At 35.1% G+C, this 15,308-nt stretch overlaps 1 protein-coding gene across 1 annotated transcript in view; it reads right to left on the bottom strand.

The window, feature by feature from the left end:
* The window catches only part of LOC135086787 (dipeptidase 1-like), a 229,171-nt gene that overhangs the window by 50,662 nt on the left and 163,201 nt on the right, over positions 1 to 15,308 (bottom strand). The window contains exons 5-6 of the mRNA XM_063981579.1: positions 9,577 to 9,709; positions 3,088 to 3,244 (exon numbers count right to left, since the gene is read on the bottom strand). Of these exons, the coding sequence (XP_063837649.1) occupies positions 3,088 to 3,244; positions 9,577 to 9,709 (290 nt within the window). The remainder of the gene's footprint in view (positions 1 to 3,087; positions 3,245 to 9,576; positions 9,710 to 15,308) is intronic.

Raw genomic sequence — 15,308 nt, 5'->3', positions numbered from 1 at the left:
GACTAAAGCAGGGTTTGTTGTTTGAAACTGGTTATTGTGTTACTACTAGTAGGATAAAAAATCAATTTTCTTCATAACCGCCTTGTGTACGGAAAAAATAGGTATACATCTAACATCTTCTTCTATGGGTCTTAATGTTTTAGGGACGACGGATCAACGTGCTTTCTAAAGCAGCGTTTGTTGTTTAAAACTGGTAATGGATAGTAAGCACAATTTATTTAGATTTTCCATCTGTCAGCCTGTAGAGAGATTTCAATGTTCCAACCAATGATCTGCATTCATTGTTTTGCCAACTTGATCCTTACACTGCACCCTATACAACTATAAATGATTTATTTTACTCATATTGTGATCATGAATAACTTTATCAGGTAGTTTAAGAAAAAGAACTGAAATAAATGACCTCAAAGTGTTTTCAGATTTGAGTTGGTATACAAAATACTTTGGTGACTATAAAGACATGGGTTGAGTTGTAAGTAAGGTACGGCACATATTTTTGCAAATTTTAATACGAAGACTACATTATTTTTTGGGACATTTCTGAGTATGATCCGGTCGTTCCTTACCTACGTTCTTGCATTAATCGTATCACCATATTTTTAAATAATTCGGTTTGGATAACCTGGCACTTCGCCATACCACAGAGAATTCAATTTGCACTTCAATTGTCCACTACGGCAATCTACGTCAAAGACATTAGGTCGCCATACTGTCACAGAGCCCGCATAATTGAATAAAACAATTTCGTTGTAGCTGAGACGGGGCATCAACAATAATCGGATCTATTAAAGCATCGTTACTGAAATTTAATCAAATGAAAGAAAGGAACCTTTTTCTTTTGAAAAGAACCTCTGTTTACACGAATATTACTTATAAGATTTCTGTTTTAGCTCGGGTAATAATAAGATATTTTTTTGTCTTTGAGGCACTGCTGTAACAACTAAAACTAAGCAAATGTAATGTGTTTTAAACGATTATGTTATGAGCAAATTTAATAACACACATTTTTATGTTAAGGCTTTTTCTTTTAGTTGGTACGAAATAATTTGAGACATTTTTATTTCCGTTTGGTTTTGCTAGTTGGAGACTAGAAAATAAATTGATTTTAACTAAAGTTAAAGTGAACTTCATGTTGGTCTGGAATCCACTGGCTATTGATAAACCATAATAATAATTTTGGATTTGAATTTGAATTATTACGTGAATTATCTACGAGTATTTTAGGAAACTAAAACTAAAACATTGGGGTTGAATCTGTACCTAAATAGCGGCAAGTTTTGCAGTTTATAATTGGAATTGGCATCAGCTTGACCGAAGCAGTTCAATTTTAATCAGGTAACCCCTGACTCAGCAAATCGATTACAATATAATCGTCTCTACTCACCCTGGGATGCTCGTATGGGTGTGAAGCACGATTGTGTCGATAATCGAATTGTTTTACGGTGTAATAAACCCCTTGGTTGTAATTTGGTAAAAAAATGTTTGATGATTTCTTTTAAAAGTTGTCGTATTTGTAGTCAATTTATTCATTCACCCTCCTCATATACTTTTATGTTACCAAGTACGAAATTTCTGGCAATTTGAAAGCATGATTTTGGCGTTGTGTAATCGCAGAATTATGTACAAAATCGGAGTAAATTTCAATTTAACCTTTAGTTGCTTTAAGTAGCAATCGCTGCGGGTACTTCAAAAAGTTGCATCTGCTTCAACCATAATGCTAAGGGCCTTAATACTCAGTTATTTCAGATTATCAGCCCGTTTAATCAAAACCGAGCCGGACTTTGTTAGGCGTTTGCTCTTGACACCAGGCGCATTTCGCTCTGATTTGAAGCAATTAACCCGCCTTTTAATCCCGCTGTCCGGCGCAGTATGCGAACAAGATTATATCACGGTTCGTACCCTGATCCTATTTAAATTCCAGCGTGTCACTTTCTTACAATAAATAAATAATAAATTAAACGCTTGTTTCTGATTAACTTCTTAAATACATCCGAATGAAATGACTTCTGGAGAAAACTATAGTAAGTCAAAGTTATACTTTTTATCACCAGTGACATCAGTAGGGAAGTGCGACAGCCTTCCTTTGAATTGAAGGGGCGCCCGACCCGTAGGAAAAGTCTACTGATAATATGCGAAGGGAATACGGCCAACAAAAAGTTTGGATTAGCTTTCCCCTTTTATGATGTCAGTATTTTTTCATTGATTTGCATTAGTAACAATGTTTACGGATTGGGCTTATTCTATATTTTCGGTTAATATCATGATCAAGTGGAAGTGGAACTAAGAATAAATTAGATAATGAAGATAAAAATCTGCACTCAACGCGTGTTCTTTAACAAAGTTACTTAGGTACTCGTACATGGAACTTCATATCTCCACTATTTACAGGTGTAAAAAGTTCCTACGTGTGAAACATGATCTTGTTCACATAACAAATACTGTTATCGACATCCAGATACAAGGTTCGCTTCTCTATAAACGCGCGCTAAGCGGCAATCTGATTTATGCCCGGGCAACTTTCACGGCGCCGTCTTTGCCTATCATCGGATTACATTTGATTTTGAACGTGGAAATATGCAGTCAGGATAAAACTTGTTTCGAAAATAACCCTTTTTACGTAGGGAAAAATCGGCAGATACTTTTCCTTTGGCGAGAGTTTGTTTCGGCACTGTAAACATTTGCTTTTCGCGCACGGTTTCAGCGCTATGTTAGTTTTTTTTAAATCACTTTTGCGCTACATAGATGTTATAACGTTTGAAGTTGTTTTAACCTGAACAACTTTTTAACTAAATGTCTAAACCAAATCTGCGTACACTTACAACATTTTGTATCCAAATGAGCCATGGTAATATAGGACATGTTCTAACCACGGTTAGTTACAGGAACTTGTATGTTTTTTGTTATTATTCAAACAATACCGCATATTATGCAGAATTACATTATCAGCAAATTAACTTCGTGCTTTAGAACTTTTACGTCAAAAACTTTATCTACTAGTAAAGTGGCTACTCATGTTTCAGTTCTTGAAGAACTACAATCTTGAGGCATTCGCACACGCGCATTTCGTAGTCAATAGAAAGTACTCACCATGGTGTATTGCAGGTGTGCGTGAGGGTCATGTACCTCACTCCGAGTTGGTAGTAGCTGCGGAGGACTCCAAGGGAGTTGGCGATGGAGTGGCCACCTTCGATGCCGATCAGGGAGGCGATCTTACGCGGACGAGCGCTGTGAGCTTGCAGGATGTCTGTTGAAAGGTAAAGTAAAATAAATGATTAGTATATTAAGATAATTTCTACGATTTCAGCTTCGGTTAGTCTACAAATACAATGCTGCTATCTGCTCTAGAAAGTGAACAATTTACGTCATAGGCTCACATTTGGCTCTACCAAATATGCATGGTCACGTTGACCTATCGGCAGAAATACAAATCAGGGCAAGGCTGCAGAAATATCAAATATGCCGATATAGTCTAGCAAAAATATATTTTCATCCCAGACTAAGACGGAATTGCAGCTAGATGGAAACAAAATTGTTTGTAAATGCAACCGAGCATACCTAGTTCTCTCATCTTATATTGCATCCAGTAAATAAGTTCCTTTTTATTTTCAGTATTCACTGTTCCATAAAAGTCGCGGAGAAGTAATAAAAATCATGCACACAGAATATGTGCAAATACCAGGAAATGTATATTTAAATATTGTCGGTGAAACAAGACTGTTATACCGGTTTTAAATTCAAGACATTTGCATTTCTAGACATGAAAGCACAAACAGCGGCCTTTTACTGCGGGAAATCCTGAGCTTTTTCTTTTTCACGATCGCTTTGAAGAAATATATATAGCTTTATAATACTTTTAAATAAACATCTCAATTATTTTTAACAAGGTCTACTGGCATAGTTTGGAAGGGCCATCATAGATCCGATTATTTCGGTCGCTCTGTGGAGAGGATAGTTTTTGTCAACTTTAACATTATTCTGTCTCGTTATATCAATAATCTGATAGTAACAAAGGGATGTTAATGATGACCTTTACGACTGAAAGTTTATGTTAACAAGTAAAAAAATATGTACCCAAAACATTGACTATTTTGGTGATGTGCGTTTAAAAACCAGGTTTTTCCGCTGCCTGTCGGTATACAAGCGCGAGCGGTGACAACAAAGAAAAACCTACTCCACTTTAATCCACTTAAGTGCAAAACAGTTTTCTATTGGCACAACGTTCCTTGATTAAACTCTAGGCCCCAAACTAGTTTTTGGTCTCGACAACCATCTCATTGCAGCTAAACCTTGCCCCTTGCCAGAGAGGTCCAAAGTTTATTTCAGGATGCTACAAAATGACCACTTGGAAGTTCAAACTTTAATTTAGGTTCTAGCTATGTAAACGTTTCGTTCAAATTTACTATCGCGGTACATGTTTACTTTTGCGTAAATCAAATATGTACAGTCGCGGAATGAAAAGGTTCGTCACCTTAGTGTCGGTTTTCGCTTGCACTAGGTACTGTAAGAGTCAAACCTGCCAACATAAAAGTGCAAGAAACAGTGCTGCTAACATTTAAATAAATATGACGTTTGCTAACGAATAAGGTTTTGCTTGTTTATTTTTCTATCCCATCAGCCCCCCTAGACAAAACGCACTTTTTGATCGAATCGAAAATCGAATCCGTCAAATTCCATACAAAAAAGGGGCTTTTCGACCACTTTTCGACTGGTTTGCGATTATAATGGCACTTTGTCTAGACCCACAGTGCAATGCAATGATGACATTGACCAATAATTGACAATAGTATTTTTTATTTAAAAGAAATTATAATGACAGTTTGAACCAACAAGAAGGTTTTAGTTTATCATATCATAATAATCTTCTTGACAAGATAAATCGTCAAACAACTTTCATCTGAATAATTTTGAACTTTACTGACGAACAGTTAAAGATTTTTTTTTTTTATTTTTTTTTATTTTTTTTTTTTAAAGATTATTAGTAATTTGTTATTACACAAATTACTAATACTCCCGTTAGCCCCTCGTACTAAGCTAAATATGCTTGTGTCACGAGTGAGCTCACCACAATAGTCGAGCGGCGGCGGGGACCGAACCCGCGTTCCCCGGATCACGAGTCGGCCAGTCCGACCCCTTCACCATTCGGCTATCGTGGCTTCAAAGAAAAAGATTATTTTCTCTAACTCGAGATTATTCTGTAACATAGTTTCAAAAGGTAATATGTGCTCGCGATTCGTTGAAGGAATCAATTTGAAAACTGACGAACCTTTTCATTCCGTGACTGTACCTACGCTCAGAACGAAAATAGTTTTCAGTTACCATTAAACTGCAATATTCCACTCGTTTCGATAGTATATTTTTGTAACAATTTTGGAATTGCAATGATATTAATTAACATTGGCATCTATTATTATAAAAAATTAATATGCTGAGAGCTTCGAAAATGTATTATACCAATACCAATATCATAAAGTATGGTTTCAGTAGGTTTCCAGATAAAAGTAGTAAATATTTTACAAAATACTTTACACAAGTGTACAACAATTCGCTTCAAATGCACCGAGCGCTCCGTCAGTCCGTTATGAACCACTAGTTAGATTGTCTCCTGAACTCGAATTGGATCGGACTTAGATTGTCCGTTTTATTTATCGGTCTACGGATCGGGTCGAAAAGCATGAAATCGGATATTTTTTGCACCGAACCTGCCAGAGGGAGCTTGCATCTCACAATAGGTTTATCCATGGCGAAGTTTCTATGTACAGTTTTGAAATGATAAACGAATAGATCTGAATTCGATTCGGAAAAACACGTTTGTTTTTACTAACGAAACGTGGTTTTGTAAAGGGAGTAAAATAATTGAATTTTTCGCAAAAAAAAATATTTTATACATACAAAAAATGTTAAGGAGCTAAAAATATAGATATTTGCGTTTCTGCTTCAGAGGTTGATCATATTAGTAATGTACTCGTAGTTACTTTTTCTAAAACTACCAAACAAAATGACATGATCGCGATCGTTGATAATCTCTCAGAGTAAGTAATTACTGTTTATTTCTTATTTTTTCGGAAACCAGCGAAGTCAGGGCTAGGCTTATAATGGAGTTTCGCAGAATCAGTGACTACGGAATTGGTTGCAATCAGCACCATATAACCCCCCTCTATCGACATTCAGCTGTTCGAACTCCTAACTGAATTAATGCCGATGCATCACAACTCGAAGATTGTATATGAATATTTTATGAGTTGGAATTAGGATACTTTCCTGAAGATCGATAGTCGGTAGCAAGTTGTAAGTTTGTTAGACGAAGTGATGGTCGTGTAATCTTCGGTTTTATTTTGCGATGCGGTCTTTAGATCGCAGTTTAGTATAAAATTAAACCTGAATTGGATTCCAAAATATCTAAGAAATAAGTTTGTTTATTGACTTGTTTCAGTTGGTCGCATCTGAGATACAAAACTTTGCTGCGATACTTGCAAACTTTTAAAAAATGCCACGGAGCTAAAGGAAGCTGTAAAGATGTTGAAATCTTTCTCTTAACTCAGTTAATACCTTTTTCAAAACTCACAATGAAAACAAAGAATGAAACCCAAGTTTTTTCTTGGTCCGAAAGAATTGCAATCTCAGTATATTAGGATGCCGCCTCCGTCCGCGCTAAACTAATTTGTAACTTTAAAACTGGATCGAACTGGACACGGCTGGATTTGTTCCGTCGCCATTTTGTGCTTTTCTTAAAATTTTGTTACGACGTTTTATACGTGGCACGTACCTACTACCTAGTTGGATTTATTACTTTTGGTACGCTAAATAGAATAATATGACTTAGTTAAAATATTTCTTAATTATATCAACTCGCAGCTTTCATAAAAAAGTGACTTATGGACGAAACCGGTAACAAAATGAAACTTTCTGGAAGAAATTAATTAAGTATGTTTAACTATGAAAAGTTTTCCTATTTTATCCCAAGTTTGTTTTTTCTTAACCAGAGTGATTTAATTTTTAATAACAAAAATAGGTCAGCTATTTATTTTTTTCAAACAGATTTTGTACTTCCAATTTAGGTACGAGTACTTAACGCTTGGAGTAAGTGAGTGAGAGAATATGAGAATTACCACTTTATGTCTGGGGTTCGAACTAGGATAGGTTTCTGAATTTAGCCGACATATTCATTTAAATATGCAGGACGACGTCCTCAGTCCATCGGGACTCATTGTGTTGGCAGTAAATGCATATTAGATACTTCGATCTAAGCTCAGGCATAGACCGTCCTTTGCGTCGGGCACTGAATGCCGATCGCTTAGCACCAAATAGTTTTACATAATTAAACTGCCATGAATGGATTGATTGGAAGAAATAGAGGGCTCTTTTGTTTTATAGTGTTTTGTTTTATTTACTTGGGTTCATAAATAGTGTTTTGTTTGTTTTTTTGTTAGAAATTGTGTGCTAAGGTCATTTATGGGACAGAGCATAACTAAGGTAAACGGCTACTAGTTCGTGATAGTACGTAAGTTCGTAAGTTTTTTTTCTAGCTCAAATAATAAGCAAATGGAATATTATGTATAAAAATTCTTCATTACTACAAAAACTCTATTATTTAAGCTATCTAAAAAACCAAGTACCAACATTGTGGCGCCAAAAATGAGAGCAATACGAAGCTTCAAACTCTCAGAGAGCCAAAAACAGCCGTGCGGCTTGCAAAGGTTGCGCTCACCGTAAGGTTAGCGCTCCAACTTCTTAAGCTTATAAATAGGCGAAGGAACGTCCATTTAAATAAAACTTGTAATAGTGGTTTCATGTGTTCCTTGACAATTGATTTGGCTTAGAAAAAAGTTATATGAAAACGTAGAATTCCTTTAAAATTACGATTAATTGACTCACGAAATAGCGTACATATTATTTTTCGGGTGTCCCCTATTTCGTGACACTACCGATTCAAGGATATTATGGATAACATTTTGATGCTTGGTTTTTAAATAATTATTTATAATAATTTAAATGTAAGTTATGAAACAAATAATGCATTTATTTAAGTTTCTCATGACCTAAATTCGGTATACGTTTCGTTCACTAGAATTTATATGACACGAGTTTGAAGTTCACATATATGACCAATTTTAAGATAAATTAGCATAAGTAGTACCAGCATAATTTTGGTTTTATTTCGATTTGTTTTATTTATCTTTGTTTATTTGTATTGTATATGGGATAGATAATAGTTAATTGACACATTTTGACAAAAATCCTTGAATTTTACTAGGGGAATTTGGAATAATCAGTATCACGAAACAAGGTACCGTATTATTGTTACTTTTTTCCAAGTTCGTGATATATAAATGTATGGTGTTAGGTACTTTTATGACACACACCATCAAAGAAATCTACATATTTTTTAGTTTTTAATACTTACCTACCTAAGAAATTAATTAATTACTTACTTTTTATTATGAGTCATTGGCGTATCTGGGGTTATTTTCAGGGGGGGGGGGGGGGCTACCCTCACTTGAAACAGCTCCAGGGGTGGGATTATGGGGAGAAGGGGGGGGGGGGTGTTACAAATCAAAATTTTATGGGTACGAAGGGGGGGCGGTAAGTCCCCCCCACATTTCTAATGGTTAATATAAATATTTTCACATATCGCTAGAAATAACAAATCTAAATTTTATGGGTACGAGGGGGGGGATTAAGTTCCCCCCCCCCCTACATTTGTAATGGTTATAAAAATATTTTCACATATTGTTAGAATTAACAAATCAAAATATTATACTAGATTCACATTATTTCTTAATAATTATGTGAAATTTACGATATTACTTACCTGAAATATTGGTAAGTAATATCGTCAATTTCACATATTTATTTTATTCTAAATTTTATTATCGTTATTAAATTTATTAAACCCTTAATCATTATTAAAATATCCTAACTGTATGCATAAAACCTTATCCCGAAATAGGGGACATGAGTTCACGAACTTAGAAACAGAGCAAAATTTTGTCACGAAACAGGATCCAAACAAGAGGTCCGCAGAACAAATAATATAAAAAAAAGTTCAAACTATATAAGTATAAATTATGTATTAACTTACTGTCAAAAGACCAAAGTTTAGCATACAAAAGCTTTCATACTGATTTCATGCTTGGTTATTTTTAAATAAAATGTTAAAGTCGTAAGAGCCTTAATATACCGAAGTAGGGGGCACTTACCTTAACTAACGCCCGGTTCACACATGTCTCCGTTTTACTGTTCCGTTTTATCGTGTACGCTTTTTTTTCGTCGATGGCGTATGTACTTGTGCGACTTCACACATGACACAGTATTCTGTATACAGTAATACATACAAAAAACGTACACGATAAAACGGAACAGTAAGACGGAGACATGTGTGAACCGGGTGTAAGTTGGTTTTTGCGGTAGGATGACATGTGACGTAACATCGCTGTTACGGTAGGTATACACGTACAGGTCACGCTGTATTTGACTTAGAAAAAACAACCCCTCCAGCAGAAACCTTTGAGTACCAGTTTGTTAAATAATTTCCTTCTTAACTTACTTCTAGCACTCAAATAGAAGTCTTAAAGTTACCTGTAACTGAGGTCGCGAGCTGCAAATGATGAGGGTACTTGTCCACCAGGCGGCGGATGACGTCAATCTGTTCCAGGGTCAGCTGTACAGCATCCTTGTTCTGGGTAGCGCACGGCACGAAGGCTGACCAGAACTGGGAACAAAAGTAAATAAAATAAATGCTCGATGGACCTAAATCTTATGTGTAAGCGTCCTCCGTGGTTTCGTAGATATATTTTTTTTATTAAATAAATAAATAATTAATATCCTTGGACATTTTACACTACGCTTCTAATCCCAAACTAAGTCCCACTTAATACTAATATTTTATGGTAAAAATGAGAACTGGGTTAATTTTAATGTCAATAAATTACAATCAAAATCGACATGTAAAAAGTGCGTGAAAATTCAAGAGTCGAGAGCGAAAGAAAAAACAAAAGAAAATCGATATTAGTTAGTTGTCGAAAAACGCATGACGTTTTCTTGGTGGCCAGTGTCGCGGCCAAGGAGGACAGTCGTGTGCAGCCGCAACAGTGATCTACGCGTATTTTTTTATTTTTATTTTTTTAAAGGACGACAAACAAGTTCACCATCTGAATTTATACAAAATAAATAATATAACTACAACATCATTAAGAATCCAACAGCATGTTTCATAATATTTTAAACTATTATGTTGCATTTTTGACTATAAAATTATCACTTCACGGGATTTATTGCAACAATATCTTTTTTAACGGTAAATAAGATATTTACCCTCCCGACGTTTCAGTCAGTGTGTTTCAGTCTACTATAGGCGTTAATAATGATGCATGTAAATAATTAACGCTCTGGTGGCAAAATTTCGTATTGGAGCTATGTTATAAATGAAATATCATGCCATGGAGTGAATTTATATGACACGGACATGATTTATGCAGTGCAGAAAAAATATCTTTAGGCTTAACGTATTCACAGTAATATTGTACGTTAACGATTTAAATGAAAATCAAGTTATATTTACTATAGATAGGTGGACAACAACAGACTGGAGAATGCCATTAGAAAAGACTGAGAATTGAGAATTTCAGACATCATAAAGATAGCAGGGAACATTGAGTTATAATGTACTGTAATATTACTTCAATGGCAGGGAAGCGATCGATCAACATGGAAAGCATTGGAGGAGGCCTATGTTCAGTAGTGGACGTCCTATGACTGAAATGATGATGATGAATGATGAGAATTCAGCATTCAGTATCACTTCCATAAATACACTCGTACATATTTAAAAAAAATGTGTGTACCTACTGCAAGTCAACGTTCAAAATACGTATAATCTGAAGCATAGATTTATTGAAGTTCAAATTATGAAAGACTTGTATCTGTAAGTACTTTTGATCAAATCAAGTTTTGTTTTGAAGTCTGTTTGATAGAAATTCTTTTTTATTAAATGGTTTTGATTGTATTATTTTTTATCATTTTAAGGGTTTCAGTAATAAAATAGATGCTCGTATTTATCCATATCGTTATTCAGTTAAGGGAGAAAGTTAAATGGGAAAAAGTGTAAGGCCTCTACTTATTAAATAAGTTTTTGATTACATTTTTATGTGTTCTTCTGGCGAGACGCTGTTAGGTAGAAGGTACTTGCGTAAGACATTAGGCCCTCTTGAGTAACCCTTATCAGAAAATGAGAGTCTAATAAAGTATATCAAAGTTATGTTTCAGTATCTTTTGGGTACCTACCTACTTGCATTGGTATTTGGTAAAATAGTTTTACATTTAGGTAGATACTTATTAACATTATTTCTGTTCGATTTTGCTGAATCCTTAGGCTATTTTAAAAGTAATCACCTTTAAAGTTATAAACTAAAAACAATATTAGATGAGATTCAACCCCACTTTGAATTTTATGATTTTATACCTACACAATCTCATTAACTATACTCATGAATGTTTATGAAATATTAACCATAATGCAAGCTCTGCTTAGTTTGTCTAGGTAATTGGTGTTATGTTTTAATTACAAGCTTAAATTAGATTTTGCCACAATGATTTTCTGAGAATTTCTATTAAACATATACAGGATGTCCCAAAAAGTAGTGTCAAGCCGAAGCCCAGAGGTTGAGCATCACTCACTAGCACTAGGGCTATCCAAATCACCTCCATGTATGTTCCGCGATTTTTGATAGTTTTCGAGTTATGGTTGTCTTAAATTTCTGTGCTTAGGCACTTTTTTGGTCACTGCGGCGCCAATAGTCAAGTTACATGCCTGTTTTTTTTATTATTATTAGATGAATACTAGGCCTAGCTGATTCAGAAGTGTTTACATCCATAACACGAATGTAAACTAAAAACGTTAATTTGTAAAAAAAACATAACTCGAAAACTTTCAAAAGTCGCATTGATTCGGGTAGCCCTAGTGATGTTTTACCACTGGGCATCGGCTTGACACTACTTTTTGGGACACGCTGTATACTACGTTGACTTATATTCTGGTTATATTATATGTATAGCCAAACACTGAACACTGTTATTATGTAATAACATAACATCCCGGATCCCTAGCTATTACCTATTACTAGTACAGCACATCAGACTACATTTTTGTGGCAAAATAAACCCTATTACAATTACATAAGATGCCACTGTCTTTAACTTGATGTGCCGTTACATTGTGTCACTGAAATAGTCGACCAGAACCTCCGCAAGATTGGTTCCCCGTCGGATCGGGTATTATACCCCATTCAGAGGGCTTGCTATAAATCTTAGTTTATTATTACGTTCATATAAGATAACTAGCGGCCGCCCGCGACTTCGTACGCGTGGATCCTGTTTTACCCCATTAGTGGTGGAGTTTGGTAAAATCCATTCTTAGCGGATGCCTCATCATAACATCTACCTGCATGCCAAATTTCAGCCGATCCGTCCAGTGGTTTGGGCGTTGATAGATCATTATGTCAGTCAGTCAGTCACCTTTGAGTTATACTTATACATATATTTAGATAGTGAACAGCAAAATGTTCCTGTAGCTTATTTATACGGCATAGTTTAGAAAAAATACGTAACAAAAATATTGTAAGTAATAGTTTGTTGTCTGAGTAATGAAAAATGAGAAATACCAAACGTAAATCAACAAAGTATCCAAGCGACTTCAACTGAATTGCAGCTAGTCATTCTATGTATTACACAATTTGCAAAAGTCTCTCTTTTACTTAACAGAAAGTAAAGATGGTCTCAGGTATGTACGGTATGCGGTATGTACATTGTACATCAAAGCGAAGAAGTTGCAAGACAACGTTTGCAAAGTTGGATACTGAGAAGTTTAGAATAAGTCTCTCTCGCTGTCATCGTCCTATACATACAAGGTCTTATTTTATTACTCAACTAGTTGAAGGGTTGGATCTTCACTACTTGCTTAGTCACAATTATAATATTATAGTCTCAAATAATATGGGCACTATACAAATTGAACGACAAAAGTCTTCACAATTTTTGTTTCAAAATCTGTAAATGTAACTTAAAATAATCACCAAAAGTTAAATGTTAGAAAAATTTCCCTTGTTACAAGCGTTTTGGGTACCGCCTAAATTACAAAATTCATCTCGCATAATACTTACGATTTTTCGGTAAGTACTTGCATATAAAAGCATTAAACGTTTTATTTCTGTTATTAAGCCAAACAACCCACGTAGCTTTTAGGTTATAGATAATTCCCAATGCAAGTCTGCATCTGAATTATTAGCCGGACTAAACCTACCAAACGAGTCACTTTGATGGATAATCTGGCACATCTGCGGTATTAACCAGATCCGACTGTCAGTATCAATATTGGTCGGGCAATGCCGACTGTGCATGCAGCCGGCCGCATTAAGCTGGCGACCGATCTATCTCATTAGAGCATAATGTGACATTTACAATGTGTACGGCCGTTCATGTAGCTCTTTAAACTCCTATACTAGAGCTTACCATTATATGACACGCTCGTCGCGAATTTCACATTTTAATGTGAGTAGGTACGTATATTATACAGATCGTTGTTTTGTTACTTAAAATGCTCTAGTAGTACATTTACTACGAAAGATTTATTTGTAACAGAACAACGAGCCACTTTATGATTTGTTCTAGTGTACCTACCTCGCCATTTTGTTACAACCTAATTTTACAAACCAACGAGTGTATTCGTATTAGTGTAACATTTCGTTGAACCTTAGCACAGGCTCAGGCGATGAACACTTTAACAAAGAATGAATGAATGGTAGAACGAAGTGTTTCGCGTACCAAAATGTACACTCGCTGTTAGCGCCGAGCATTCGCAAGAACATTAGATTACCTACATGAAATGCTTAGACAACTTTTACCCGTATTGTACAATTCGTTAGAACGTTACATTAAGTACTTAAAAATGCTCTAATCTATACTCACCTTTACAATTAATTAACCTATTCAGTAGCCGGGCTCAAATCAACTATTTACTGAGTAATTAGGGATTTTCAGATTACACCTTTTAAAATGTTTATCACACGATGGATACAAGAGATTTGTGGAGCGTTTCAATAACGGGTGTATTTAAAATATTGGCGGTTACATTGGTGACATCATTTGAATATTATTTTCTGTGACGTATTTTAATGTATCTGAGTATTTTTTTGCTTAAAAAGTCACGGTTCTACAAGAGCAGTTATCAGCACATCAGTCTATTACTTTCAATCATACCATAAAATAGTTGATAGAATTTTTATTACAACACTCTCTCTACCCCGCTGAACTCTCAACTGTTTGTTCATCAAAGTAACATTTGTTTTGCATCCCGAAATGTAATAAATATAGACACAGTAACAAAATAAACTTAAAATCAATTCATATCTCGCTCGCCCAGCCTCCGAACATGGAGTTAGACGAACTTTAGCCGGGAATGTCGTTAAATACCAAACCAAAGTTTCTGTCTCGTCAGTGTTTACCAAATCCACAGTCTGTAGTTTAATACCCTGATTCGAACACTAAATCTCGACGGTTACAAGTTTAAGGTCGAGCGGGTCAGGCGCAGGCTACATGTCTTGAAGTTTCAAGATTGTTTGCGGTGCTATTAAATCTGACACAATTTTGGGGCTTGAGAAAATTCCAGTTATGTTACTAATGCTCTGGAGCTATAAGTTATTTAAATATGGTTATATCCGTTGTCTAGTACCTACTCATAGTACAAGCATTGCTTAGTTTGGAACTGGAGGCATAGTGTAAAATGTCCAAGGATATTTATTTATTTAAGTAGGTACTATGTGCTAAATCAAATAAGAGCAGAGATAAATAGTCATGGTTCCAGGTAAGGAACCACCAATTATTGTAGTACCTAACTATGAAGTGATAACGCATTATAATTATTTACTAAACTATGAACATTGAACATACGAGTAGAGAAGGTAATATTAATTGTTATATTCCAAATTTTAAGCGTAACAGCGTCAACCAACAACATCTTTCTCATTCAAGTTAAATAAGAACCTAATGTCTTATTGCCCAAAATACAGAACTATATAATTATTTTATTGGTTTTGTAACAATCAACAGTGTTTGCAGTTTTGTATAAGCAATAACTAAAGGCTGAATTAGTAAGCACCAAACATTTATTTCAGTGGAATATGCTAATTGCCAAGTCTCTGTGCATTACCATGACTCATTTAATACTGTTTTTGCAACTGTTTGTAATTTAGGATGTTGTTAAAATTTATAAACATGCGGCCAAAATGCCTCATTGTTACAAAGTTGTTAAATTTTAT

Source organism: Ostrinia nubilalis, chromosome Z (genome assembly GCF_963855985.1).
Source record: "Ostrinia nubilalis chromosome Z, ilOstNubi1.1, whole genome shotgun sequence".
Lineage (NCBI taxonomy): Eukaryota > Metazoa > Arthropoda > Insecta > Lepidoptera > Crambidae > Ostrinia > Ostrinia nubilalis.
The sequence above is the reverse complement of the archived record's forward strand: the minus strand, read 5'-3'. Positions and strand labels throughout refer to the sequence as shown.